The sequence below is a fragment of the Hoplias malabaricus genome, chromosome 6 (assembly GCF_029633855.1).
Source record: "Hoplias malabaricus isolate fHopMal1 chromosome 6, fHopMal1.hap1, whole genome shotgun sequence".
NCBI classification, from domain to species: Eukaryota; Metazoa; Chordata; class Actinopteri; order Characiformes; family Erythrinidae; genus Hoplias; species Hoplias malabaricus.
This window is the reverse complement of record NC_089805.1, coordinates 41656029-41683323: the sequence shown is the minus strand read 5'-3', so window position 1 is coordinate 41683323 and position 27295 is coordinate 41656029. Positions and strand designations below refer to the sequence as shown.

Sequence of the window (27295 nt, the reverse complement as noted above, 5' to 3'; positions counted from 1 at the left end):
GATTGACTGGGTGAGTGTGTGAGTGACTGGGTGAGTGTGTGAGACTGTCCACAGGTGTGAGTGTGTGAGTGACTGGGTGAGTGGGTGAGACTGTCCACAGGTGAGAGTGACTGGGTGAGTGTGTGAGACTGTCCACAGGTGCGAGTGTGTGAGTGACTGGGTGAGTGTGTGAAACTGTCCACAGGTGAGAGTGACTGGGTGAGTGTGTGAGACTGTCCACAGGTGTGAGTGTGTGAGTGACTGGGTGAGTGTGTGAAACTGTCCACAAGTGTGAGTGTGTGAGTGACTGGGTGAGTGTGTGAGACTGTCCACAGGTGTGAGTGTGTGAGTGACTGGGTGAGTGTGTGAGACTGTACACAGATGTGAGTGACTGGGTGAGTGTGTGAGACTGTCCAAAGGTGTGAGTGTGTGAGTGACTGGGTGAGTGTGTGAAACTGTCCACAGGTGAGAGTGACTGGGTGAGTGTGTGAATATGTCCACAGGTGTGAGTGACTGGGTGAGTGTGTGAGACTGTCCACAGGTGCGCGTGTGTGAGTGACTGGGTGAGTATGTGAAACTGTCCACAGGTGTGAGTGTGTGAGTGACTGGGTGAGTATGTGAAACTGTCCACAGGTGTGAGTGTGTGAGTGACTGGGTGAGTGTGTGAGACTGTCCACAGGTGTGAGTGTGTGAGTGACTGGGTGAGTGTGTGAGACTGTCCACAGGTGTGAGTGACTGGGTGAGTGTGTGAGACTATCCACAGGTGCGAGTGTGTGAGTGACTGGGTGAGTGTGTGAGACTGTCCACAGGTGTGAGTGTGTGAGTGACTGGGTGAGTGTGTGAGACTGTCCACAGGTGAGAGTGACTGGGTGAGTGTCTGAGACTGTCCACAGGTGCGAGTGTGTGAGTGACTGGGTGAGTGTGTGAAACTGTCCAAAGGTGTGAGTGACTGGGTGAGTGTGTGAAACTGTCCACAGGTGAGAGTGACTGGGTGAGTGTGTGAAACTGTCCACAGGTGTGAGTGTGTGAGTGACTGGGTGAGTGTGTGAGACTGTCCACAGGTGCGAGTGTGTGAGTGACTGGGTGAGTATGTGAAACTGTCCACAGGTGTGAGTGTGTGAGTGACTGGGTGAGTGTGTGAGACTGTCCACAGGTGTGAGTGTGTGAGTGACTGGGTGAGTGTGTGAGACTGTCCACAGGTGTGAGTGACTGGGTGAGTGTGTGAGACTGTCCACAGGTGCGAGTGTGTGATTGACTGGGTGAGTGTGTGAGTGACTGGGTGAGTGTGTGAGACTGTCCACAGGTGTGAGTGTGTGAGTGACTGGGTGAGTGGGTGAGACTGTCCACAGGTGCGAGTGTGTGAGTGACTGGGTGAGTGTGTGAAACTGTCCACAGGTGAGAGTGACTGGGTGAGTGTGTGAGACTGTCCACAGGTGTGAGTGTGTGAGTGACTGGGTGAGTGTGTGAAACTGTCCACAAGTGTGAGTGTGTGAGTGACTGGGTGAGTGTGTGAGACTGTCCACAGGTGTGAGTGTGTGAGTGACTGGGTGAGTGTGTGAGACTGTACACAGATGTGAGTGACTGGGTGAGTGTGTGAGACTGTCCAAAGGTGTGAGTGTGTGAGTGACTGGGTGAGTGTGTGAAACTGTCCACAGGTGAGAGTGACTGGGTGAGTGTGTGAATATGTCCACAGGTGTGAGTGACTGGGTGAGTGTGTGAGACTGTCCACAGGTGCGCGTGTGTGAGTGACTGGGTGAGTATGTGAAACTGTCCACAGGTGTGAGTGTGTGAGTGACTGGGTGAGTATGTGAAACTGTCCACAGGTGTGAGTGTGTGAGTGACTGGGTGAGTGTGTGAGACTGTCCACAGGTGTGAGTGTGTGAGTGACTGGGTGAGTGTGTGAGACTGTCCACAGGTGTGAGTGACTGGGTGAGTGTGTGAGACTATCCACAGGTGCGAGTGTGTGAGTGACTGGGTGAGTGTGTGAGACTGTCCACAGGTGTGAGTGTGTGAGTGACTGGGTGAGTGTGTGAGACTGTCCACAGGTGAGAGTGACTGGGTGAGTGTCTGAGACTGTCCACAGGTGCGAGTGTGTGAGTGACTGGGTGAGTGTGTGAAACTGTCCAAAGGTGTGAGTGACTGGGTGAGTGTGTGAAACTGTCCACAGGTGAGAGTGACTGGGTGAGTGTGTGAAACTGTCCACAGGTGTGAGTGTGTGAGTGACTGGGTGAGTGTGTGAGACTGTCCACAGGTGCGAGTGTGTGAGTGACTGGGTGAGTATGTGAAACTGTCCACAGGTGTGAGTGTGTGAGTGACTGGGTGAGTGTGTGAGACTGTCCACAGGTGTGAGTGTGTGAGTGACTGGGTGAGTGTGTGAGACTGTCCACAGGTGTGAGTGACTGGGTGAATGTGTGAGACTGTCCACAGGTGCGAGTGTGTGATTGACTGGGTGAGTGTGTGAGTGACTGGGTGAGTGTGTGAGACTGTCCACAGGTGTGAGTGTGTGAGTGACTGGGTGAGTGGGTGAGACTGTCCACAGGTGAGAGTGACTGGGTGAGTGTGTGAGACTGTCCACAGGTGCGAGTGTGTGAGTGACTGGGTGAGTGTGTGAAACTGTCCACAGGTGAGAGTGACTGGGTGAGTGTGTGAGACTGTCCACAGGTGTGAGTGTGTGAGTGACTGGGTGAGTGTGTGAGACTGTCCACAGGTGCGAGTGTGTGAGTGACTGGGTGAGTGTGTGAGACTGTCAACAGTTGCGAGTGTGTGAGTGACTGGGTGAGTGTGTGAGACTGTCCACAGGTGAGAGTGACTGGGTGAGTGTGTGAGACTGTCCACAGGTGCGAGTGTGTGAGTGACTGGGTGAGTGTGTGAAACTGTCCAAAGGTGTGAGTGACTGGGTGAGTGTGTGAAACTGTCCACAGGTGAGAGTGACTGGGTGAGTGTGTGAAACTGTCCACAGGTGTGAGTGTGTGAGTGACTGGGTGAGTGTGTGAGACTGTCCACAGGTGCGAGTGTGTGAGTGACTGGGTGAGTATGTGAAACTGTCCACAGGTGTGAGTGTGTGAGTGACTGGGTGAGTGTGTGAGACTGTCCACAGGTGTGAGTGTGTGAGTGACTGGGTGAGTGTGTTAGACTGTCCACAGGTGTGAGTGACTGGGTGAGTGTGTGAGACTGTCCACAGGTGCGAGTGTGTGATTGACTGGGTGAGTGTGTGAGTGACTGGGTGAGTGTGTGAGACTGTCCACAGGTGTGAGTGTGTGAGTGACTGGGTGAGTGTGTGAGACTGTCCACAGGTGTGAGTGACTGGGTGAGTGTGTGAGACTATCCACAGGTGCGAGTGTGTGAGTGACTGGGTGAGTGTGTGAGACTGTCCACAGGTGTGAGTGTGTGAGTGACTGGGTGAGTGTGTGAGACTGTCCACAGGTGAGAGTGACTGGGTGAGTGTCTGAGACTGTCCACAGGTGCGAGTGTGTGAGTGACTGGGTGAGTGTGTGAAACTGTCCAAAGGTGTGAGTGACTGGGTGAGTGTGTGAAACTGTCCACAGGTGAGAGTGACTGGGTGAGTGTGTGAAACTGTCCACAGGTGTGAGTGTGTGAGTGACTGGGTGAGTGTGTGAGACTGTCCACAGGTGCGAGTGTGTGAGTGACTGGGTGAGTATGTGAAACTGTCCACAGGTGTGAGTGTGTGAGTGACTGGGTGAGTGTGTGAGACTGTCCACAGGTGTGAGTGTGTGAGTGACTGGGTGAGTGTGTGAGACTGTCCATAGGTGTGAGTGACTGGGTGAGTGTGTGAGACTGTCCACAGGTGCGAGTGTGTGATTGACTGGGTGAGTGTGTGAGTGACTGGGTGAGTGTGTGAGACTGTCCACAGGTGTGAGTGTGTGAGTGACTGGGTGAGTGGGTGAGACTGTCCACAGGTGAGAGTGACTGGGTGAGTGTGTGAGACTGTCCACAGGTGCGAGTGTGTGAGTGACTGGGTGAGTGTGTGAAACTGTCCACAGGTGAGAGTGACTGGGTGAGTGTGTGAGACTGTCCACAGGTGTGAGTGTGTGAGTGACTGGGTGAGTGTGTGAGACTGTCCACAGGTGCGAGTGACTGGGTGAGTGTGTGAAACTGTCCACAGGTGTGAGTGTGTGAGTGACTGGGTGAGTGTGTGAGACTGTCCACAGGTGCGAGTGTGTGAGTGACTGGGTGAGTATGTGAAACTGTCCACAGGTGTGAGTGTGTGAGTGACTGGGTGAGTGTGTGAGACTGTCCACAGGTGTGAGTGTGTGAGTGACTGGGTGAGTGTGTGAGACTGTCCACAGGTGTGAGTGACTGGGTGAGTGTGTGAGACTGTCCACAGGTGCGAGTGTGTGATTGACTGGGTGAGTGTGTGAGTGACTGGGTGAGTGTGTGAGACTGTCCACAGGTGTGAGTGTGTGAGTGACTGGGTGAGTGGGTGAGACTGTCCACAGGTGAGAGTGACTGGGTGAGTGTGTGAGACTGTCCACAGGTGCGAGTGTGTGAGTGACTGGGTGAGTGTGTGAAACTGTCCACAGGTGAGAGTGACTGGGTGAGTGTGTGAGACTGTCCACAGGTGTGAGTGTGTGAGTGACTGGGTGAGTGTGTGAGACTGTCCACAGGTGCGAGTGTGTGAGTGACTGGGTGAGTGTGTGAGACTGTCCACAGTTGCGAGTGTGTGAGTGACTGGGTGAGTGTGTGAGACTGTCCACAGGTGAGAGTGACTGGGTGAGTGTGTGAGACTGTCCACAGGTGCGAGTGTGTGAGTGACTGGGTGAGTGTGTGAAACTGTCCAAAGGTGTGAGTGACTGGGTGAGTGTGTGAAACTGTCCACAGGTGAGAGTGACTGGGTGAGTGTGTGAAACTGTCCACAGGTGCGAGTGTGTGAGTGACTGGGTGAGTGTGTGAGACTGTCCACAGGTGCGAGTGTGTGAGTGACTGGGTGAGTATGTGAAACTGTCCACAGGTGTGAGTGTGTGAGTGACTGGGTGAGTGTGTGAGACTGTCCACAGGTGTGAGTGTGTGAGTGACTGGGTGAGTGTGTGAGACTGTCCACAGGTGCGAGTGTGTGAGTGACTGGGTGAGTATGTGAAACTGTCCACAGGTGTGAGTGTGTGAGTGACTGGGTGAGTGTGTGAGACTGTCCACAGGTGTGAGTGTGTGAGTGACTGGGTGAGTGTGTGAGACTGTCCACAGGTGTGAGTGACTGGGTGAGTGTGTGAGACTGTCCACAGGTGCGAGTGTGTGATTGACTGGGTGAGTGTGTGAGTGACTGGGTGAGTGTGTGAGACTGTCCACAGGTGTGAGTGTGTGAGTGACTGGGTGAGTGGGTGAGACTGTCCACAGGTGAGAGTGACTGGGTGAGTGTGTGAGACTGTCCACAGGTGCGAGTGTGTGAGTGACTGGGTGAGTGTGTGAAACTGTCCACAGGTGTGAGTGTGTGAGTGACTGGGTGAGTGTGTGAGACTGTCCACAGGTGTGAGTGTGTGAGTGACTGGGTGAGTGTGTGAGACTGTCCACAGGTGCGAGTGTGTGAGTGACTGGGTGAGTGTGTGAGACTGTCCACAGTTGCGAGTGTGTGAGTGACTGGGTGAGTGTGTGAGACTGTCCACAGGTGTGAGTGTGTGACTGGGTGAGTATGTGAAACTATCCACAGGTGTAAGTGACTGGGTGAGTGTGTGAAACTGTCCACAGATGTGAGTGTCTGAGACTGTCCACAGGTGAAAGTGTGTGAGTGACTGGGTGAGTGTGTGAGACTGTCCACAGGTGAGAGTGTGTGAGTGACTGGGTGAGTGTGTGAGACTGTCCACAGGTGAGAGTGTGTGAGTGACTGGGTGAGTGTGTGAGTGACTGGGTGAGTGTGTGAGACTGTCCACAGGTGAGAGTGTGTGAGTGACTGGGTGAGTGTGTGAAACTGTCCACAGGTGAGAGTGTGTGAGTGACTGGGTGAGTGTGTGAGACTGTCCACAGGTGTGAGTGTGTGAGTGACTGGGTGAGTGTGTGAGACTGTCCACAGGTGCGAGTGTGTGAGTGACTGGGTGAGTGTGTGAAACTGTCCACAGGTGAGAGTGTGTGAGTGACTGGGTGAGTGTGTGAGACTGTCCACAGGTGCGAGTGTGTGAGTGACTGGGTGAGTATGTGAAACTGTCCACAGGTGTGAGTGTGTGAGTGACTGGGTGAGTGTGTGAGACTGTCCACAGGTGTGAGTGTGTGAGTGACTGGGTGAGTGTGTGAGACTGTCCACAGGTGCGAGTGTGTGAGTGACTGGGTGAGTGTGTGAGTGACTGGGTGAGTGTGTGAGACTGTCCACAGGTGCGAGTGTGTGAGTGACTGGGTGAGTGTGTGAAACTGTCCACAGGTGAGAGTGACTGGGTGAGTGTGTGAGACTGTCCACAGGTGTGAGTATGTGAGTGACTGGGTGAGTGTGTGAGACTGTCCACAGGTGAGAGTGTGTGAGTGACTGGGTGAGTGTGTGAGACTGTCCACAGTTGCGAGTGTGTGAGTGACTGGGTGAGTGTGTGAAACTGTCCACAGGTGTGAGTGTGTGACTGGGTGAGTATGTGAAACTATCCACAGGTGTGAGTGACTGGGTGAGTGTGTGAAACTGTCCACAGATGTGAGTGTCTGAGACTGTCCACAGGTGAGAGTGTGTGAGTGACTGGGTGAGTGTGTGAGACTGTCCACAGGTGAGAGTGTGTGAGTGACTGGGTGAGTGTGTGAGACTGTCCACAGGTGAGAGTGTGTGAGTGACTGGGTGAGTGTGTGAGACTGTCCACAGGTGAGAGTGTGTGAGTGACTGGGTGAGTGTGTGAAACTGTCCACAGGTGAGAGTGTGTGAGTGACTGGGTGAGTGTGTGAGTGACTGGGTGAGTGTGTGAGACTGTCCACAGGTGTGAGTGTGTGAGTGACTGGGTGAGTGTGTGAAACTGTCCACAGATGTGAGTGTCTGAGACTGTCCACAGGTGAGAGTGTGTGAGTGACTGGGTGAGTGTGTGAGACTGTCCACAGGTGAGAGTGTGTGAGTGACTGGGTGAGTGTGTGAGACTGTCCACAGGTGAGAGTGTGTGAGTGACTGGGTGAGTGTGTGAAACTGTCCACAGGTGAGAGTGTGTGAGTGACTGGGTGAGTGTGTGAGACTGTCCACAGGTGTGAGTGTGTGAGTGACTGGGTGAGTGTGTGAGACTGTCCACAGGTGTGAGTGTGTGAGTGACTGGGTGAGTGTGTGAGACTGTCCACAGGTGTGAGTGTGTGAGTGACATTTACATTTACATTTACATTTACATTTATGCATTTGGCAGACGCTTTTATCCAAAGCGACTTACAAAAGAGGATCTAACATTCGAACTACAGCACAAATTATACAAAATACCTTACATTAAGTGCAATATGCCAGGAAGTAATAAGTGCATTAAAGAAAGACATTCAGTGCAAAAGATACTCTCGGAAGAGCTGGGTTTTCAATGATTTCTTGAATGAAGAGAGGGTTTCTGTTGCTCTGATAGTGCTTGGAAGCTCGTTCCACCAGCGTGGTACCAGAGATGAGAATAGCCTCAACTGACCTGTACGGGGGGTTGGTCGTGTTAGTAGGCGCTCCTTTGAGTGACTGGGTGAGTGTGTGAGACTGTCCACAGGTGTGAGTGTGTGAGTGACTGGGTGAGTGTGTGAGACTGTCCACAGGTGTGAGTGTGTGAGTGACTGGGTGAGTGTGTGAAACTGTCCACAGGTCTGAGTGTGTAAGTGACTGGGTGAGTGTGTGAGACTGTCCACAGGTGAGTGTGTGAGTGACTGGGTGAGTGTGTGAGACTGTCCACAGGTGAGTGTGTGAGTGACTGGGTGAGTATGTGAGACTGTCCACAGGTCTGAGTGTGTGAGTGACTGGGTGAGTGTGTGAGACTGTCCACAGGTCTGAGTGTGTAAGTGACTGGGTGAGTGTGTGAGACTGTCCACAGGTGAGTGTGTGAGTGACTGGGTGAGTGTGTGAGACTGACCACAGGTCTGAGTGTGTAAGTGACTGGGTGAGTGTGTGAAACTGTCCACAGGTGTGAGTGTGTGAGTGACTGGGTGAGTATGTGAGACTGTCCACAGGTGTGAGTGTGTGAGTGACTGGGTGAGTGTGTGAGTGACTGGGTGAGTGTGTGAAGCTGCATTTACATGGATATTGCTAGATTATAACATAGTGCATGCTTAATATACATTTAAATGTTAAAACATTTTCGATTTCTTTCCTAAAGAAAACTGTCCACTCACTGATGAATAGGGTTTGAGATGCCACCACGTCCATATCCCCTGGTGATCAGTATTTGGACTGAGACTATAGATTTTCACCCATTCCCACACCCCAACAAACCCACTGTATGTTCAAGAAACCCCTTCCCATGCCTCCATCCTTACCCACAGTGGCCCCATGGTGACAGTATGACATTACTGTTTTCCATCAGTTGGAAGTTGGAAACAGATGGAAAATTCCCTCCTTGTGATTCTACGAGCTATACTGAAGAGCATGTGTTTTTAGTAAAGAACATAATCCTTACCATTTCCTTTTTTATTGTATCTCATGACTCCTGCCTTTACTGTCATGTAATATAATATTAAAGGGCTGCATCAAAGGCACTCCAGGGAAACCATCTGAACTCCGTCACAGCCCATGGCCTGGTGAGGTTTATACACTTCGAGCAGACCCTTGGCATTGAGGACGGTTGCACAGTTGAATGTATGTGAACACCATGGGTGCACTTTAAAAGAGCAGCGTTCATTCAATATTAAACATCTACTCTCATTAGAAACACTAGATTTGGGGTTCCTGAGTGGCACCACTGTCTGCATTGGCCATTCTAACAGCCATTCAAGGCCAGGAGGTCAAGAGAGGACAACTAACCTCACACTCTGTTTGGGAAAGATGGCCTGTATCTGAGGAATTCATCTCAGTTTCTATTCTTATGGACACAGATTCCAGCAGAGAGCTGCTGTCCACAGAGCACAGTGTGGCGGCTAATAAAAGCATTCGGTAAGAAAGCTGCTGAAAACAGTCCTGATGCTTGGTATAAAGACACAGAAAGAGTCACTCAAAATAAATCAGAGCAGAGTAGACTTTCGCCATAAGCAGACCCCTTATTTTTCATTTCATTTCTACATGAGCAGATTAATACCAGTCTTTATCCTTTACCCTATCATCAGGAGATCACGGCGAGTGCCTGGCGATGCCTTGATTAACTAAGACCAGGAGGCTTAGCGAACACAGCTGGCTTCAGTTCATCCCCATTTGTTCTAATTAGCATGCTGCTTAACACAGGCGTCTATCAGCTGATGTGAAAGGTCTGGGCAGTTTGCATTCTCCTCTGGTATGACAAGATGTTAAGTATGATTGCATCAGTGTCAGTTTAAAAAGAAGAAATAAACACTTCCAAGAAGCAGACTACCGCTGTGGACTGTGAACCAAACAGAGAATAAACGTATCGGTCCATTCACAGTAGATTAGTGTGGATACTGTCTCCTGTGTTCGCCTCTGTATCTGTGGAATTCAGCACAGTTTCTATTCTCATGAACCCAGAGACCAGCAGTGAGCAGCTGTCCACAGAGCACAGTGTGATAGCTATTAAAAGCATGAGCAGGAAAACAGCCTCAGTCATAATTTTTGGTACAGAGACTAAAAGAATGTTATCGCAGCAGTAGATCAGGTATATGTGATTATTCAGGTTTTTGTGACACCACCAAAACTATTAATTCAAAATAATCTATTTTCATGCCTCAATAAATGTTTACACAGTACACGGACTGGGTGGTTTGACCCGTGTTCACATACTTCACGTATACTCTCTCTGCAACTCTCTGATCCCTATTTAGTTGGTAATATTATGTTGAAATGTAAGTAGCCTTTACATTTTTAAGTCTTTGAGGCATCAGTTTTAAACTGATATTCATATGTGTCTGTAACGCAGTGCTGAGCTGATGATACTGAGCATCGAATGCATTTGGCGTTCAATCAGTGGGTGTAAAATATCTCCATTAAAGAAGCAGAGAGTAGAGCCGCTTTAAGAAGCACTCAGCAATCTCTCCATCTCCACTCTCACTATATACACTTTAAGAGAAAGGGGGACTGTGAAGAAACCGATGAATTCATCAGAGGGGGAAAGGACAGGAAATGAGACTCAGATTGAGTGAAAATGAGGGAGGTTACAAGGAGGTTAGACTAAATTACTGTTACGTAGGTAAGACCTATGGAAGGAGACCTTTTTCTCATGCACTGAATGTCCACTTTAAAGTACATATCTGCAACACAGGGATCCAGTTGTATACGCTTTATATAACCCCCCATAGAAAAGCATGAAATGAAATGGCACTTAGTACACTGCGCTCAATGCCAAGCCTCAGGTAGAAGAGTATCCTTCAGATCCTCTGAAATAAAGGGTATCAGCAGAGTCCTGCACTCTTCACAGCTTCTGCTCTACTGGAGAGGCTTTACATGTTGGAACATCACTGTGAAAATGAGAATGTGATCGCTGTGGTTCAAAAACACCACTCCAGCTCATCCCAGACGTACTAGAGTTAGCCGTATTCCTCAGAGAACAAGTTCCACTGCTTTAAAGCCAAATGACTATTTTTATACCCACTTGGCATTGATCATGATGACCTTCATTTCTTTGAGATCTTATAAACTGTATGTGCATTTGAACATTTGTATCTACAGTGGGTGCATCTTAAATGAGCTGAATTCATTAATTATACAGTGTCTACCAGCTCTGTACAGATATGAAGACATTCCAATGCCGAGAAAGAGCGTGAGGGCCCGTGTTGTGTCGGAGACAGGGAGGGTTACAGTGAAGACGGCAGAGAGAGTAAGAGATAAATAGAGAGAGAGCCATGTGCTGCTGATTACTCATCTCTGTGTCGTCCAGTGGTCTAAGTGCTGGTCATTTGGGCTGTGTCCTGCTGGCCCTAAGAGAGCGCCGCACTGACAACAGGAATCAGGTTTCAGCCTTTAAGCTCACACTGGGCCACCAGCCACCATTTTAGCCCTGCTAGTGGACAAACCAGTCGTGTGTGTGTCTGTGTTTTTGGAGAGCGAGTGTAAATGATGAAACATGCCCATGTACACATTCATTCATCATTTCATTTTCCTTTAAACTGATTTAATAACAGCAGTTTTTATATTTAAGACACAAACCAAGGCCTGACGGATAGGAATTTTAGTTTTTAATGTGAAAGGTCACATAAACAGTAATGCCATCCAATATAATTTACATTTTTATATTATTTTCCAAGATTTTTTATTAAACAGTGATTTTATTTAGTTAAAAATAAAGCTTTGGCTTATGTCAAAGAAATATTATAATACTAGAGGCAGAGCAATACAGAACAAAGCTCTTTTACTTTCTGGACTTTCCAAAGAACCCATCTCGTGTCGTATAGTTAAAAAGGGAGTGAGAGATACTGAGCCTCAATATCACAGCCTCTGTGTTGTTGTAAGATTGTGAGCAAATAATTTGGTAGAAATTGGAAAACATTGCTGATACTGATAAAATAACACATCACTGATATCGACCGATATCAGACGTCAACTGATATATCGGCCTCACTCTAGAGCAAACTGATTTCTTTAAGATTCAGCATCATTTATTCATTCATTCATTCATTCATTATCTGTAACCCTTATCCAGTTCAGGGTCGCGGTGGGTCCAGAGCCTACCTGGAATCATTGGGCGCAAGGCGGGAATACACCCTGGAGGGGGCGCCAATCCTTCACAGTCTTTTGGTTACTATGAAATGTATTCCTGCCAGTACCATTAAGGTCACCATGCTGAAAGTCAGGTGTGGATTGGAGTGGTAAAATCTGTCTGGAAACATATGGAGATGTGTATCCAGACAGGACTAAAATAACCAGAGTACCTCTAAACACTAGGTGACTGAGTCTGTAATCTCCTTATGGGAAGAGGGAAGAAAACAACAACACGATTGATCCTCAGAGCAATAAAATCAGCTGAAATTACTCCTAGCCTACCTGGAATCATTGGGCGCAAGGCGGGAATACACCCTGGAGGGGGCGCCAGTCCCTCACACAGACACACACACATTCAGCATCATTTATTTAGCTGTGATATTTATTTATTAAGTCAGGGTTGATTTTTAAAACAGTGTTCATGTCTCAATGTGAAGGCTGCCGCTGACAGCCGAGAGAGACCTTGCTGTCTGAAGGACAGCCACTGGTTTCTGAAGTCTCCTCTTTAGTGCCCATGTCTAGAGTCTACACATCACAACACACCGCAGCTGACGGACGAAGGCAGCGCGACATGTTTATTTCTTTTGTTAAAAGGACATGAAAGATACTTTCAGTTGATCCTTTAATATTTCACAGCTGAAGGACATATTTGAAGGAACCTACAAAAACTGCATTTTGTGGTTTAGTGGCAGTCATATGGAGCCTTCTTTGCTTGCACTCTTAGGTTTGGGGTACGGCTAATGGTCAGGTGATCAACACGGCCCATGGTGCGAATAAAAAATTAAATAGTGCCCTAATGTGTGCTTACAGGCAAATTACATCCACCAAGACCACCATGAAAAAGGTAATCGTACATGTTTTTAGAACTAACATGTAAATGCTTGTGATTATGGCAGTGTATCATTAACACTGGCACCACCTCACCCCTGCAGCTCGCTCACTTCTCCCTCTTCACCATGAGCACGAATGTTTATTTTCGTAGTAAAATGTGGTGTGAGAGTAGTTCGGTGTGAGTAATTACGGCTGATTGCGGAGGTGGGGGCTGTTTATAGCCCTCTTCTCAGTCTTACCGTGGCTCTGAGAGTGTGTATCAGCCTCTCTCCTTCACAGTCCTACTCCTTTGATGCTTAACTAAAGCTTCAGCAGGGAGCAGAAAGTCTGGCATGATTGGCATCTCTGCCTCTACTTCCGTGCTACACTAATTGGCCTGATATTTACTCCAGCGGCGTCATGTTGGGAAACTGTGCTGATGATAGTCAAACACTGTAACTTCTTTTTTTTTCTGCAGGGTTTGATGGACAGTTCTTGTTCATTCTGATTAGGGAAGCATCTGAGAAATTTTTACACACCTTACTTGAGTCCTCGTTTCAGAAGCATCGCTTTCTGCAGCTGCTTGATTGGGGCATTGATTCGACCTTTCAGAAGATGAGCTTTCGCTAATTCGTCTGCCTTTCTGATAGCTTTAATGGCATCACAGAATATTGAGCACTTGTTGGGGGTTGGATCAGTGTGCCCAGGTGTTCTTTATCCAGAGATTGAGACATAGCCGTATTGGAATTAAAGTTTCCAATCTGACTTTTTTAGTCAAAGCTGAATCACTTGGTGTGCACTCCTTTATTTCATTCATTTCCATTCAATTCAATCATTTAGTAAAAGTTATTCATTTTTCAGAGGATATTTCTGAGGAACCAACATATATATGACGCCAAGAATAAGTGAATAAGGATTCAATATCACACAAAACCGGAGAAACAGCACATTAAGAAAATCAAGCTCGACCTGAACACGTCCACAGCGGTGTTTGGGAATATTAGGATTGTGAAACTGGAGACAACCAGCTTTGAGCTTTGCAGGAGTGGCTGTAGAGTTATTTGATGAAACTGGAAGCAGATCTCCTAAAAAATAGAACACTGGAATAAAGGCACCATATGAACACAGTATTCATTCATTCATTCATTGTCTGTAACCGCTTATCCAGTTCAGAGTTGGGGTGTATGAACACCATACAAAGTAGAAATTTAGAAATATGTTTAAATGTTAAGACATCATTGACATATGTTTAAATGTTAAGACATTCATTCATGATGCATGAATGAATGAATATAGAGGTGTCGGTGTAAATAGTCTTTCATATATTTTTAAATAAGTTCTGGGAGAAATATCTGACATTTACCACTACTCAACTTCAGAAATTAATGAAGCGTGGTGCTATTAGGTCATTAAGTCTGTTTCATCAGCACTGTTTAGTTTAATATTTAGTTTTATCTCTGATTTTACTTTGTATGTACGAGCATGTTGGAGCCTGGTGAGTATTGAACTGCATTCTGATTTGTACATTGTATGAAAACGACTGTGGTTTTGGTATATGTTACTCCTGATCCTGAAAAGAAAATGAATAAGAAATAAAACAGTCTTTTATTTAATAAATGTTTCAGCTTTATTTTGGAGACTGAAAAATTAATTATTTGTATTTAATTGTTCTTTCCCCTGGAAATTAAAAAAATATTATTTTTGTTTTTTCAATGGGAAGAGGGTCATGTGACACATCAAACTTATTGAGAATATCGCTGTTGGTTTTAACGTATCTTTATTCTTTAATGTGTTATTTACAAGTTTCTGACCACTTATAAAATGTGTTCAAAGTAATGCCCATTGTGTTTGATTGTCAATGCAACCCTCCTCTCCCACTCTTCACACACTGATAGCAACACCGCAGGAGAAATGCTAGCACAGGCTTCCAGTATCCGTAATTTCAGGTGCTGCACATCTTGATGGTATGGTGTGGTATATGGGGTACAAAGATAGTTCCATTCTTCATCAATGGAAACCTCAAGGCCACTGGATATGTGAAGTTGCTACATGATGATGTGTTTTCCTCTTTATGCACTGAAGCTGGCATGTTCCCTGAGTTTTTCCAGCAAGATGGTGCACCACCACATTATGGGTGTCAGGTCCGAGCATTCCTAGATGAGCAGTTTCCTGGAAAGTGGATTGGTCGTCATGGGCCAGTTGAAAGGCCCCCAAGGTCTCCCGATCTGACCCCCTTAGACTTTCATCTTTGGGGTCATCTGAAGGCAGTTGTCTATGCTGTGAAGATACGAGACGTGCAGCACCTGAAACTACAGATACTGGAAGCCTGTGCTAGCATTTCTCCTGCGGTGTTGCTATCATGCATTGACAATTCAACACAATGGGCAGCATTTTGAACACATTTTATAAGTGGTCAGAAACTTAAATAACTCATGAAAGAATAAATTTACATTAAAACCAAGCACATCATTGTTTTTCTTGTGGAATGTCCAATAAGTTTGATGTGTCACATGACCCTCTTCCCATTGAAAAAGCAAAAGTTGGATCCAAAATGGCTGACTTCAAAATAGCCGGGGCCGCCATGGTCACCACCCGTCTTGAAAAGTCCCCCCCCCCCTCCCGTATACTAATGTGCCACAAACAGGAAGTTAATATCTACAACCATTCCCATTTTATTAAGGTGTACCCATATAAATGGCCCACCCTGTACAGTTATAAGATGTTCAGCATGTTTTTGTTCTGTGTACTATGCCTGAACTCTTTAGTGCCACCTATTAAGGGAGCAGCTAGTCTTGGTTCTCTTAGGTTTGTGTGTGTGGGTGGGTGTGTGTGTGTGATTATAATGGTGTAGACAGACACACAGAGACAGACACACACCTTCTGTCAACACTTCTTCACTGCTTAGAGCAGCCATGTACAAGTGAAAGGTTCAATAATAAATTATTCTGCCATTTTCCATCTGGTTCCTACATTGCTCTTAGAGCAGCCTCAAATTATAAACACACTGTACTAAGTGCTGTCTAAGTGTTGGTCTTATCACATAGAGATTGTGTGATCCCCTGTGATGCCACTGCTATCTGTCTTCCCCATCAGTCAGGGCAATGCTAGCCAACCCAATAAACATAACAGATTTGGGCAAATTATGCTCTCATCCCATGTGTTGAGCTTTTCCAATGATGATGTTTTTTTAACAACAATTTCAAGTTGGTAGCAGGCTTCAATGAAAAAGGGCACTATTTGGGGAAACTAAACAACTGGAACTAGACGGAATTTGCAATTGGCTTTGGTTAATATTGGAAATGAACAAATAAACAAACATTTTTAAAGTGAATTAGAAATAAAGTCATAAATAAAAGATTTTTAGAAATTTAGAATTTTAGAGATTTTGTTGTTTGTTTTTTTGTTTTGTTTTGTTTTGTTTTGTTTTAATCTGAACACCAGCAAAAGCAGTTGAGACCTTCCAACGAAAATCCATATATCAGCCATTACTTTCTAGTTGCTCTAGTTTTGACACATTGGTGTTCCAGCTCCTGGGGTTGTGTGCTTGAACACTGACTTGTATCACTGACAGTGAGGAGTGTGGTGTGGTCTCCTTGTGACTGTGCGGGTTTCCTTCAGATGCTCTGAGTTCTTCCCACAGTCCCAGACACATGCTGGTAGGTGGTTATTCAAAAAAGTCCGTAGGTGTGTGTGTGTGAGTGAATGTGTGTGTGAGGTGCCTTTTTATGGACTGGCGCTGTGTCCAGGGTGAGTTCCTGATGTGCACCAGATGATTCCAGGTGGACATTCACCTAGTTACTCACACCTGTGCAGACTCTGAATAGCCAATCTACCTACCAGCATACAGGCTTTTATGGAGAGTGAGAGGAAACCCACGGAGACACAGGGAGAACACACCACACTCCTCACAGACAGTCACCCGGAGGAAACCCACGCAAACACAGGGAGAACACACCACACTCCTCACAGACAGTCACCCGGAGGAAACCCACGCAGACACAGGGAGAACACACCACACTCCTCACAGACAGTCACCCGGAGGAAACCCACGCAGACACAGGGAGAACACACCAAGCTCCTCACAGACAGTCACCCGGAGGAAACCCACACAGACACAGGGAGAACACACCACACTCCTCACAGACAGTCACCCGGAGGAAACCCACGCAGACACAGGGAGAACACACCAAACTCCTCACAGACAGTCACCCGGAGGAAACCCACGCAGACACAGGGAGAACACACCAAACTCCTCACAGACAGTCACCCGGAGGAAAACCACGCAGACACAGGGAGAACACACCACACTCCTCACAGACAGTCACCCGGAGGAAACCCACGCAGACACAGGGAGAACACACCACACTCCTCATAGACAGTCACCCGGAGGAAACCCACGCAGACACAGGGAGAACACACCACACTCCTCACAGACAGTCACCCGGAGGAAACCCACACAGACACAGGGAGAACACACCAAACTCCTCACAGACAGTCACCCGGAGGAAACCCACGCAGACACAGGGAGAACACACCACACTCCTCACAGACAGTCACCCGGAGGAAACTCACGCAGACACAGGGAGAACACACCAAACTCCTCACAGACAGTCACCCGGAGGAAACCCACACAGACACAGGGAGAACACACCACACTCCTCACAGACAGTCACCCGGAGGAAACCCACGCAGACACAGGGAGAACACACCACACTCCTCACAGACAGTCACCCGGAGGAAACCCACGCAGACACAGGGAGAACACACCAAACTCCTCACAGACAGTCACCCGGAGGAAACCCACGTGGACACAGGGAGAACACACCACACTCCTCACAGACAGTCACCCGGAGGAAACTCACGCAGACACATGGAGAACACACCAAACTCCTCACAGACAGTCACCCGGAGGAAACCCACACAGACACAGGGAGAACACACCACACTCCTCACAGACAGTCACCCGGAGGAAACCCACACAGACACAGGGAGAACACACCACACTCCTCACAGACAGTCACCCGGAGGAACACCACGCAGACACAGGGAGAACACACCACACTCCTCACAGACAGTCACCTGGAGGAAACCCACGCAGACACAGGGAGAACACACCACACTCCCCACAGACAGTCACCTGGAGGAAACCCATGCACACACAGGGAGAACACACCAAACTCCTCACAAGGAATATAATCAGAATAGTGATATTCAGCAGCATATATTTTAATGTAATAGTTTGAATTTTTTTATTGAAACTCTACAGGTGTCACAGGCCTGTTGCAGATGGATGAGAACGGTGATCGTGAAATTGACTTTGCCCTCTGGGACATGACAGACACAGACACTGGAGTTTATGAGGTACAATTTTGAATATTTTCATTATTTGCTAAATTTGTTCATACAGATGTGTATTTGTAAATCTGATTAAATAGATTTTGTAAAATAAAGTGTGTGTATGTGTTGTAGATCGTGTCTGTGTATAACAGCAGTGTGAAGCAGATGGTCCAGGAACCGGGGATGAAGGTCCACTGGCTGAAGGGTGCTCCTCCTGCTGATATTCCAGTGTGTGACTTCAAGAATGACAATCCCGCATGTCTCGCCAGTAAGCAGCACTTCAACCAACTCAAAGAGTTGTCTGAACATTTGCAGACACCTATTCTAAAGGTTTCCTCTCCTTAAAGCAGCACCTATTGTTGATACAATGTAAAGCCTTCCCAGTAAAGTGAAAACCATTACTGCAGCATAAGGGAATAATACCCTTCATTTCAAGAGAAATGTTGGGTGAGCAAGTGTCCACAAACTTTTGGACATATTGTGTAATCATCACAGCATTTTCATGTTTAGAAATCAATTGCATCACCACCCATGTGACCCTCTGAATCCTATTCTTGAATCAATGGGTAATTTGCTTAGGGCATATTAAAGGAACAGTGGGTAAGATTTTTTACACCTGGGGCTACCCCTATTGTGATTCCTTTTTACTGCTGGGTGTTTAAATCATTGGGGAGGGGAAGGGGGTGTGAATTCCTACCCCCTTCCCAAAAATACACAGCGCTGTTTCTGCAGTTCTGAGCTCAGATTTGCAATGACAAAGGCTCTGTTCAATTTTGAAGTTGTTATTTTAGGTAAACATACTACATTGTGTTCCTTTAATGCCCTGTGATTATGAATGTTTTAAAGGAACACGAGATTGTAGAAAGGCGGCACAGTGGTGCAGCAGGTACTGTCGCAGTCACACAGCTCCAGCGACCTTCCTCCGGGTGCTCCGGTTTCCTCCCACAGTCCAAAAACACACGTTGGTAGGTGGATTGGCGACTCAAAAGTGTCCGTAGGTGTGAGTGTGTGAGTGAATGTGTGTGTGTCTGTGTTGTCCTGTGAAGGACTGGCGCCCCCTCCAGGGTGTGTTCCCGCCTTGCGCCCAATGATTCCAGGTAGGCTCTGGACCCACCGCGACCCTGAACTGGATAAGCGCTTACAGATAATGAATGAATGAATGAATGAGATTGTAGAAACTGGCCTTCCCTCTCCCCATGTGCCTTTTAGCTAATGAGGCAGGGCTGGTAGTTAGTGCTCTCCTCCAAGCGTGCTGAGCTCCAGCAGCACACTGAAAAGATATTTCGGAGAGAAACATCAGCCCTCAAAGCCTTTGTCCTTCCATCTTGATAGCATGCTGTGGATGAGGGAGACGTATTGGGGACACCTAGCTAGAGGGTGGAAATGGTTGTCTCTTAAATCTGGGGAGAAAATGGTGTTTAAAAAAGGCTCTGTATATTTGCACATCTCATTCAGACGTGGTGTTATGTCACTACTCGAGGGATGTGTTGCTAAACGGCCTTAAATCTGTGTAATCTTTTTTTTCCAGAAACTGTCACCATGCACCAGATGATCTCTATTGTGGTGTGCTTCATCTTCATTATCATCGTAACGGTCACAATCTTTATCTACAGGTCAGTTAAGCCCTGTACCTCTCAGCGAGCTTAAATACAAACACTCTTACAGGTTATTATACACTCTCTCCACTTTGGTCCCTCATTCACCCTCACTCTCACCCCCTTGTCTCTCTCTTTCTCTTTTTTTTTCTTTTTTGCCTGTTTCTGTAACTCTTGCTTATGATTTTCTGACTCTTAATCTTCTCTTTTCCTTTCATTTCCTCTCACACATGCCTTTGTTTTATTCTGCTTTTATTCTTTTCTTAAACCCTCGCTTCTTTCTTTACAAATCCCTTCTGTTTCCATCTCTTTTTCCTCTTTCTCTCTTACTGATGGCTTCTCAGAGAGATGAATTACAGATACATCATTCGAAAGAGAGAAGGACTGACATAGATTCATTTGAATATCTGTTTTAATATAATATAAATTTTTAGTGTTAGTGTTATATATCACTCACTAATCACCCTGTATCTAACGTCCTGAAGGAATCATGATTGACGTGATATATTACTTGGTATACATATCTTTGTAATGTATGTACAAGAGCTGTGTATGTTTCGGTGAAAGGCACGTTTCAGTAGTAGATTTGAACATGCTTTACGATGTTGGGTCACTGTAGGAGATGGATTAAGCCTAGACTCAGACTATAGGGGTTTTCACAAGCACTAGTGCTCATGTGTTTAATAACACACTAACAATTCTGTAATGCTCACATTTACCGTTAAATTTCATTTACTCAGTAGGACATTGGAAGCTGCAAATAAATACGAAGCAATGTTCTTGTAATAGAATTAACATTTGGAATTAATTACACTTCAATCAAACATGGAGATTACATTTCAAGGCAGATTACCACAGTATTTAAAAAGATAGTTACAGGAAACTATCTATTTTTTGTTGACGTTGAAATTGAAACTAGTCTGTGCCTTTGCTTTGCTGTGATTTGTAATTTGGCAGATAATAACAAACGATATTGATGATTCAGTTTTGATGACTTTGGCAAGACTATATCTCCTATAAAGCATACATTATTCACAGCTTGTTGAGGTATGGCTTTGTCTGGATTTGAAGATTATAGTTATCCATTAATACAGTGTAATACTATGCTTTGGATGTGGAACAGTCAGTCAGGACTGCTCTTTAGGTCTGAAAGTGTCGTGTGAAGAACAAGTGATCTGAGAGTTCATAACTGCGAAGGAAGACCAAAAACGAGATTAGGATCCCTTTATAAAGTTTGCTGACATTAGCATGAACTTACCTTTCGGGACCACTTTAACACAACTGTGAAATCACCCTTAGACTTAACCTTAGGCTTAATCTGGCTCTGAGACATTGGCCCCTTCAGTATCTGTTCTGTGTTGTTTCTGATGACTCTACTTGTGCCTGGAAATGCATCCTGAAGTTCTCCTTTCCTTCATATTCCTTTTATTCTGGACTCTGAATATAATTATATAAGTGATTAGCAGTGAAAGTGTTTCAGTGTATGTCTTTGAGTGTTAATAAACGTATACAGCGGTTATTGCCGGCACGTTTCCAAGCTGCTTTATTTCTAACGCTGCCATGATCCTCCTTCCTATGTGCGCCGCTGCACACAAACCCTGTCTATTCTCCTCCACTCCTTTCCTTCTCTTCTTTTCCTCTTTTCCCTTTCCTTTCCTCCTTCCTCTCTCTCATTATGCTCTGCCGTCTCTCTTTTCCTTTGCTTTCACTCGCTCTGTCTCTCTCACCCTGGCGTTTTGTCCGTCAGAAAGGTGAAGCTGGAGAACGAGCTGGCTGCTCAACTGTGGAGAGTTTACTGGGAGGATATTCAGATCACTAACCTGGAAAAGACACTGAGGCGAGCCTGCAGTAGACTGACCCTCTCACTGGTGAGAAAACACACACACATAATAATGAATAAACATGCAAATGACGTTAATACAACTGTCTGTACCACTTTGTGTGCCTTAGTTAAATTCTAGCACCTGTTGTGCCAGGGTACATGCCGCAGCATTTAAGGTGGAACAGAACATTTGAATAAAAGGGCGGTAATAATAGTCACTTTCACTTTTGTTATTTTTTAATTATACTTTAGCACTCTGGCTGTAGTTGGTAAACACTCATCATTGTAAAGAATAGTCTTGCTTCTGTTTACAGTGTTTTCTGTATTGAGCATGTGATGAAGTTTTAAGGTGGTTTCAAACTTGTTGTGGAGATGTTCTTTGCCATTGTGGCCCTTTATCCTCCATAAACAGGGCTTATCATAAACAAATAACATTTATACTCACTGTTTTGGCTTATATTATATATATATATATATATATATTTCCCCTTATTCAGTTGAGGGTCACAGTGGGTCCAGAGCCTACCCGGAATCACTGGGCTCAAGGCAGGAACACACCCTGGAGGGGGCGCCAATCCCTCACAGGGCGAAACACACTCACGCATTCACTCACACACACACTCACACCTATGGACACTTGAGTCGCCAATCCTCCTACCAACATGTGTTTTTGGAGTCTGGGACACCTGGAGGAAACCCATGCAGACACAGAGAAAACACACCAGGACCAGGACCCTTGAGCTGTGTGACAGTGACACTAGCAATTGGACCATATTTAGTCAACATTTTTCGGTGGCCCAAATTTCTGTCCACCTCTAATACAGATATACTTTCAGATACCTGATGAAGCTGTGTTCATGTCATAAATCCTGCGCACCTGTGTGATTTCTGACTCAATTCCTCTGCCCACAGAGAGGCTCCAATTATGGCTCTCTGCTGACCATGGATGGAAATGTCCAGATTTATGCCAAAACCTGCTACTACAAGGTAGGTAGAATAATTTGACATCAGTTCGATTCGGTAAGTCAGCAGTCCACTCATTTATAGACTTACATTTAAACATGAACATATTGTGAAAGTCAAGTCATCATCCATTGACCAGGTGAATGAATGTTTCTCACATTCTAAGCATGAGATTGCAGGGGTCTCTTGCAAACATGGGCTCTCCAAAAAGACACTAGAGCTGAGAAATGAGCTCTTTCCTTTTTTTTCTTTAAATAAATTAATTTCAAGTTCCACGAATGTTATTTCCTCATAATGAAGTGACATTTCTTAAATGCTTCAGATGTAAACAAAAAACTCAGATAAGTGTACAAGGACACTCTGAAAATTAAAGATTGGTTCCATAAAGAACCAAACCAAATGGGTAGAGAACCTTACGACAACCTTAAAAAAGGTTCTTCACACTTACATTCCTTAAACAAAAATGGTTCTTTATGGAACCAAAAGTGGTTCTTCTATGGCATCGCTCAAAGTACCCTTTGTAGTGGACAATTCCTCACTGTGGTCATCAATATTTCAAGGGGTGTAAACCATAAAGGCATTTGAAATCCAGAACTATTCCAATGTCAGTTACATTTGAATGTTTACGAGGCTGAATTCCATCAAATTCCCACTGAAGCCTTTCCAGAAGAGAAGAAGCTATTGCTCCAGTAAAGCTGTGTGTTAATAGTCCTAATTTAAGTGTTATATATGTAATTAAACCTCTGGGTCCATGATGGATCTGACATTAAAGTAGCTGAACCCGATTGACACAGTGTGCGTTATTCATTCCTATATGGTTCTGTTCCTGCTGTCGCTGGTTTTGGATTAAGCAGCGGTTTATTTGTAACCAAACGGATCTGTGTGGCAGTTAAGAGAGCAGACGGAGGGAAACTAATGTTCGTGTGTTAATGCACTTCTTCTCCAGGGAAACATTACAGCCATTAAGTATGTCAACAAGAAGCGCATCGAGCTCACCAGGGAAGTGCTGTTTGAACTCAAACATGTGAGTGTGTGTCTGCAGCCGCTTTCACAATAATTACCTTCTATGACTTTCTGTGGGAGGTTAATAGCCTGGGACACACTGATGGGGTCTGATGAGTCATTCTCTTCTCTTCTCTTCTCTTCTCTTCTCTTCTCTTCTCTGCACTGATCTCTTATCTGCTCTTCTCTCTTCTCTTCTTGTCTTCTTTTTCTTCTATTCTCTCCTTCCCTTCTTCTCTTCTCATCTCTGCTCTTCTCTCTTCTCTTCTTCCCTTCTTCCTCTTCTTTATTCTCTTCTCCCCATTTTCTCCACCCCTTCTTTTCTCTTCACTGCACTGACCTTCTCTTCTATTCTCTCCTTCTCTTCTCTTCTCTTCTTCCCTTCTTCCTCTTCTTTATTCTCTTCTCCCCATTTTCTCCACCCCTTCTTTTCTCTTCACTGCACTGACCTTCTCTTCTATTCTCTCCTTCTCTTCTCTTCTCTTCTTCCCTTCTTGTCTTCTCTTCACTGCACTGATCTTCTCTTCTCTTACCTTGTCTTCTTCTCTTCTCTTCTCCTTGTATTTTTGTCTTCTCTTCTCTTCTTGTCTTCTCTTCTCTTCTCTTATCTTCTATTCTCTTCTCTTCTCTTGCTCTACAATTTTCCTTCTTTCCTTTATCTTTTCTTCTCCCTCTTCTGTTCTGTTCTCTTCTCTTCAGTTCTCTTCTCTTTTCTATTATATTATTGTCTCCTTTTCTTTGTTCTTTTTCTTGTCTTTCTGTCATTTCTTTATTCTTATTTTCTTAATTCTTCTTCTCACATTTCTTTCTTTTTTATCTCTTACTTTGTTCTTATTTTATTTTTTATACCTACCTTGAATTATTTTACCCTGTTCTCTTCTCCTCTTGTAGATGCGTGATGTACAGAATGAACACTTGAACAGGTTTATTGGAGCCTGTATTGATGCTCCGAACATCTGCATTCTCACTGAGTACTGTCCCCGGGGCAGTCTTCAGGTACTCTTTCTCTCTCTCTCTCTCTCTCTCTCTCTCTCTCTCTCTCTTCTCTCTCTCTCTCTCTCTCTCTCTCTTTCTCTCTCTCTCTCTCTCTCTCTTTCTCTCTCTCTCTCTCTCTCTCTTTCTCTCTCTCTCTCTCTCTCTCTCTCTCTCTCTCTTTCTCTCTCTCTCTCTTTCTCTCTCTCTCTCTCTCTCTCTCTCTTTCTCTCTCTCTCTCTCTCTCTCTCTCTCTTTCTCTCTCTCTCTCTCTTTCTCTCTCTCTCTCTCTCTCTCTCTCTCTCTCTCTTTCTCTCTCTCTCTCTCTCTCTCTCTCTCTCTCTCTCCTTTCTCTCTCTCTCTCTCTCTCTGTGCGCATGCGCGAGTGTGAGTGGAGGTGTGTGAGCGAGTGGTGTGTGAGTGAGTTTGGCGGTTTGTTTGGTGAGCGAATTCTGAACTTTTCTATCTTTTTCTGTCTTTGTTGGTTGTTTGTTAGTTTAGTTATTGTTCGTGTTTGTTAAAGTGTGTTTTGGGTGCGCGTGGCGACGATGCCGGCGTTTTGGCCGGTCGCCATGACGGCGACGGAGAAAGCTCGTCTTTTCGACTTTCTCGAAATACAGTATAAAAATAGCCCCCGGGGTGAGGTGTTCAGTGGATGAGTGCAGCATCGCTGTGGCTGAGGTTATAGGTCATGAAAGTGTGATGTCTGCTGCAACAAGAGCAGTTGTGATCTTTTTGGATAGTCCTGAGAAGGTTAACACTATGGTCCAGAATGGTGTGGTTATTAAGGGCACATTTACACCTGTGCTGCCCCTCACACGACCTGCTACAAAGATCACTCTGTCAAACGTTCCACCGTTTATCACAGACGAGGCGCTGGCTGCAGAGTTGCCCGGTTCGGACAGATTGTGTCCGATATTAGAATGATCCCCACTAGGTTCTAAGTGCCCTCTACTGAGACACGTTGGTCAGCTTCAGACGCCAGCTGTTCATGATCTTAAAGGAGGGTGTTGAAGAACTGAATGTGACTTTTAAATTTAGAATAGATGGTTTTGATTACACTATTTTTGCAACATCTGCCACGATGAAATGTTTTGGGTGTGGACAGGAAGGGCACTTAAGGCGTTCATGTCCCTTTGGGGCAGGTGAAAGCTCTCTAGGGTATCTGGCCCTATTCCTGATGGGCCGGTGCAGGGGCTGGGACTGGGTCTGAGCCCTCAAGAGAAGAGCCTGAGGCTACTGCGGGGGATGGGCTGAGCCTGGGCCTGAGCCTGTCGTTAAGGGTGAGACTGGTCTGGGAATGGGCCTGAGCCTGTCATTGAGGGTGAGACTGGGTCTGGGAATGGGCCTGAGCCTGTCGTTGAGGGTGAGACTGGGTCTGGGAATGGGCCTGAGCCTGTCATTGAGGGTGAGACTGGGTCTGGGAATGGGCCTGAGCCTACTGTAGAGGGTGGGGCTGGATCTGGGACTAGGTCAGAGCCTACTGTAGAAGCTGGGGCTGGGACGGGGTCAGAGCCTACAGCAGAGGGTAGAACTGTGGCTAGACCAAGCAGTCCAAGGAAAAAAAAGACAGGTCACGGAACTATTAGTGCAGGGGAGAACCCTACCTCAGTTACAAATGCTGACGTTAGTTCTGGCAGTAGTTTGGTGGTCTCCGGGTGTGCTGCGTTGCCTGATGATGTTGCGGCTAAAGATCAGGGACGTGAGGAACCTAAAGCTGCTGCTAGTTTAGTTGTGGAAGGGGAGGCTATGGAAACAGACTCAGTATCCGAGGAGGCTGTGTTCAGAGTGCAGTCAGGAAAAAGGAAAATGAGGAGGGCTAAGGCAGGTGTTAAAAAGGGGAAAGTACAGGATGTGGAGGACTCTGGGTCTGTGACTGGTTCTGCTCTGGATGACTCTGATGGTGATCTACCAGAAGCTTTGAGTCAAAGGAGTAGGAGAAGTGTCTATGCGTTTAACAAGATACGGTCTTTTCTGCATAAGACCAAGAATATGAAGGGGGTTGTTGTAGAAGAGTACTTTCCCGATCGTAAACTGTTCATTGACTCGGTACAGACTTTTATGAGAGGGGATAGCGAAGATAAATTTACGGTACAGGAAATCTACAGACTTAAAAAACTGGTTAAAAAATTGAGAACAGAACTTCTTAAAGATGATGGTTTTGAAACTTCATAGTTATTTTCTGCTTTTTATTTTGCTGCTGCTTGTCCTTGACCACCTTCCTCTTTTTATGAGTAGAGTTAAGATCGGCTCTCTGAACCTGAATGGGGCGCGGGACGTACAGAAAAGAGCTCTGTTATTTGAACTGATTAAACAGAAGGGCATGGATATTGTGCTTGTCCAAGAGACGCACAGTGACGAGGCTAATGAAATTGACTGGAAGAAGGAATGGGTAGGGGAGGTTTATTTTAGCCACATGAGCTCGACCAGAGGTGGGGTGGCCGTTCTTTTTGCTAAGCATTTCTTGCCGGTCTCGTGTGAGGTTGAGCAGGTGATGGCAGGGAGGTGTATGTTTATACGTGCTCAGTTTGAGCGGTTTAAATTTGCCATTTTTAATATTTATGCTCCCACTTCTGGAGCTGAGAGGGTGTTTTTTCTTAACACTGTTAACACAGCTTTAAAATCACTTAATTGTGATGACTATCTGATCATGGGGGGCGATTTTAACTGCACTGAGGATGATAATACGGACAGGAATCACATCGAACCTCACGCTGCATCTCAGCACGCTCTTAAAGAGCTATTGTCTGCTCATGATTTGCTTGACGTGTGGAGAGCTTTTAACGATAAAGGTCGACAGTATACATGGGCCCATGTGAGGGACGGTTATGTGGCGTTGGCCAGACTAGATCGGTTTTACTGCTTTAAACATCATCTTAATATATTTAAAGGGTGTGGGATTACGCCGGTCCATTTTTCAGACCACAGTTTGGTTTTGTGTTCGTTTTTTATTGCAAACCTTAAGCCTAAAAGTGCTTACTGGCATTTTAACACCTCCCTGTTGTCAGATATGAATTTTAAAAAAGCTTTTACTGTGTTTTGGACTGGTTTTAGAACCCAAAAACAGTTCTTCCATAATCTGCGAGGGTGGTGGGATTA

General features: G+C 45.9%; 1 protein-coding gene across 1 annotated transcript in view; it reads left to right on the top strand.

Annotated features, from left to right (window-relative positions):
• Positions 1-27295, top strand: part of npr1a (natriuretic peptide receptor 1a) — a 131959-nt gene that overhangs the window by 84025 nt on the left and 20639 nt on the right. The window contains exons 6-12 of the mRNA XM_066673633.1: positions 17772-17866; positions 17975-18110; positions 19371-19455; positions 21185-21305; positions 22172-22246; positions 23169-23246; positions 24116-24220. Coding sequence (XP_066529730.1) covers positions 17772-17866; positions 17975-18110; positions 19371-19455; positions 21185-21305; positions 22172-22246; positions 23169-23246; positions 24116-24220 — 695 coding nt within the window. The remainder of the gene's footprint in view (positions 1-17771; positions 17867-17974; positions 18111-19370; positions 19456-21184; positions 21306-22171; positions 22247-23168; positions 23247-24115; positions 24221-27295) is intronic.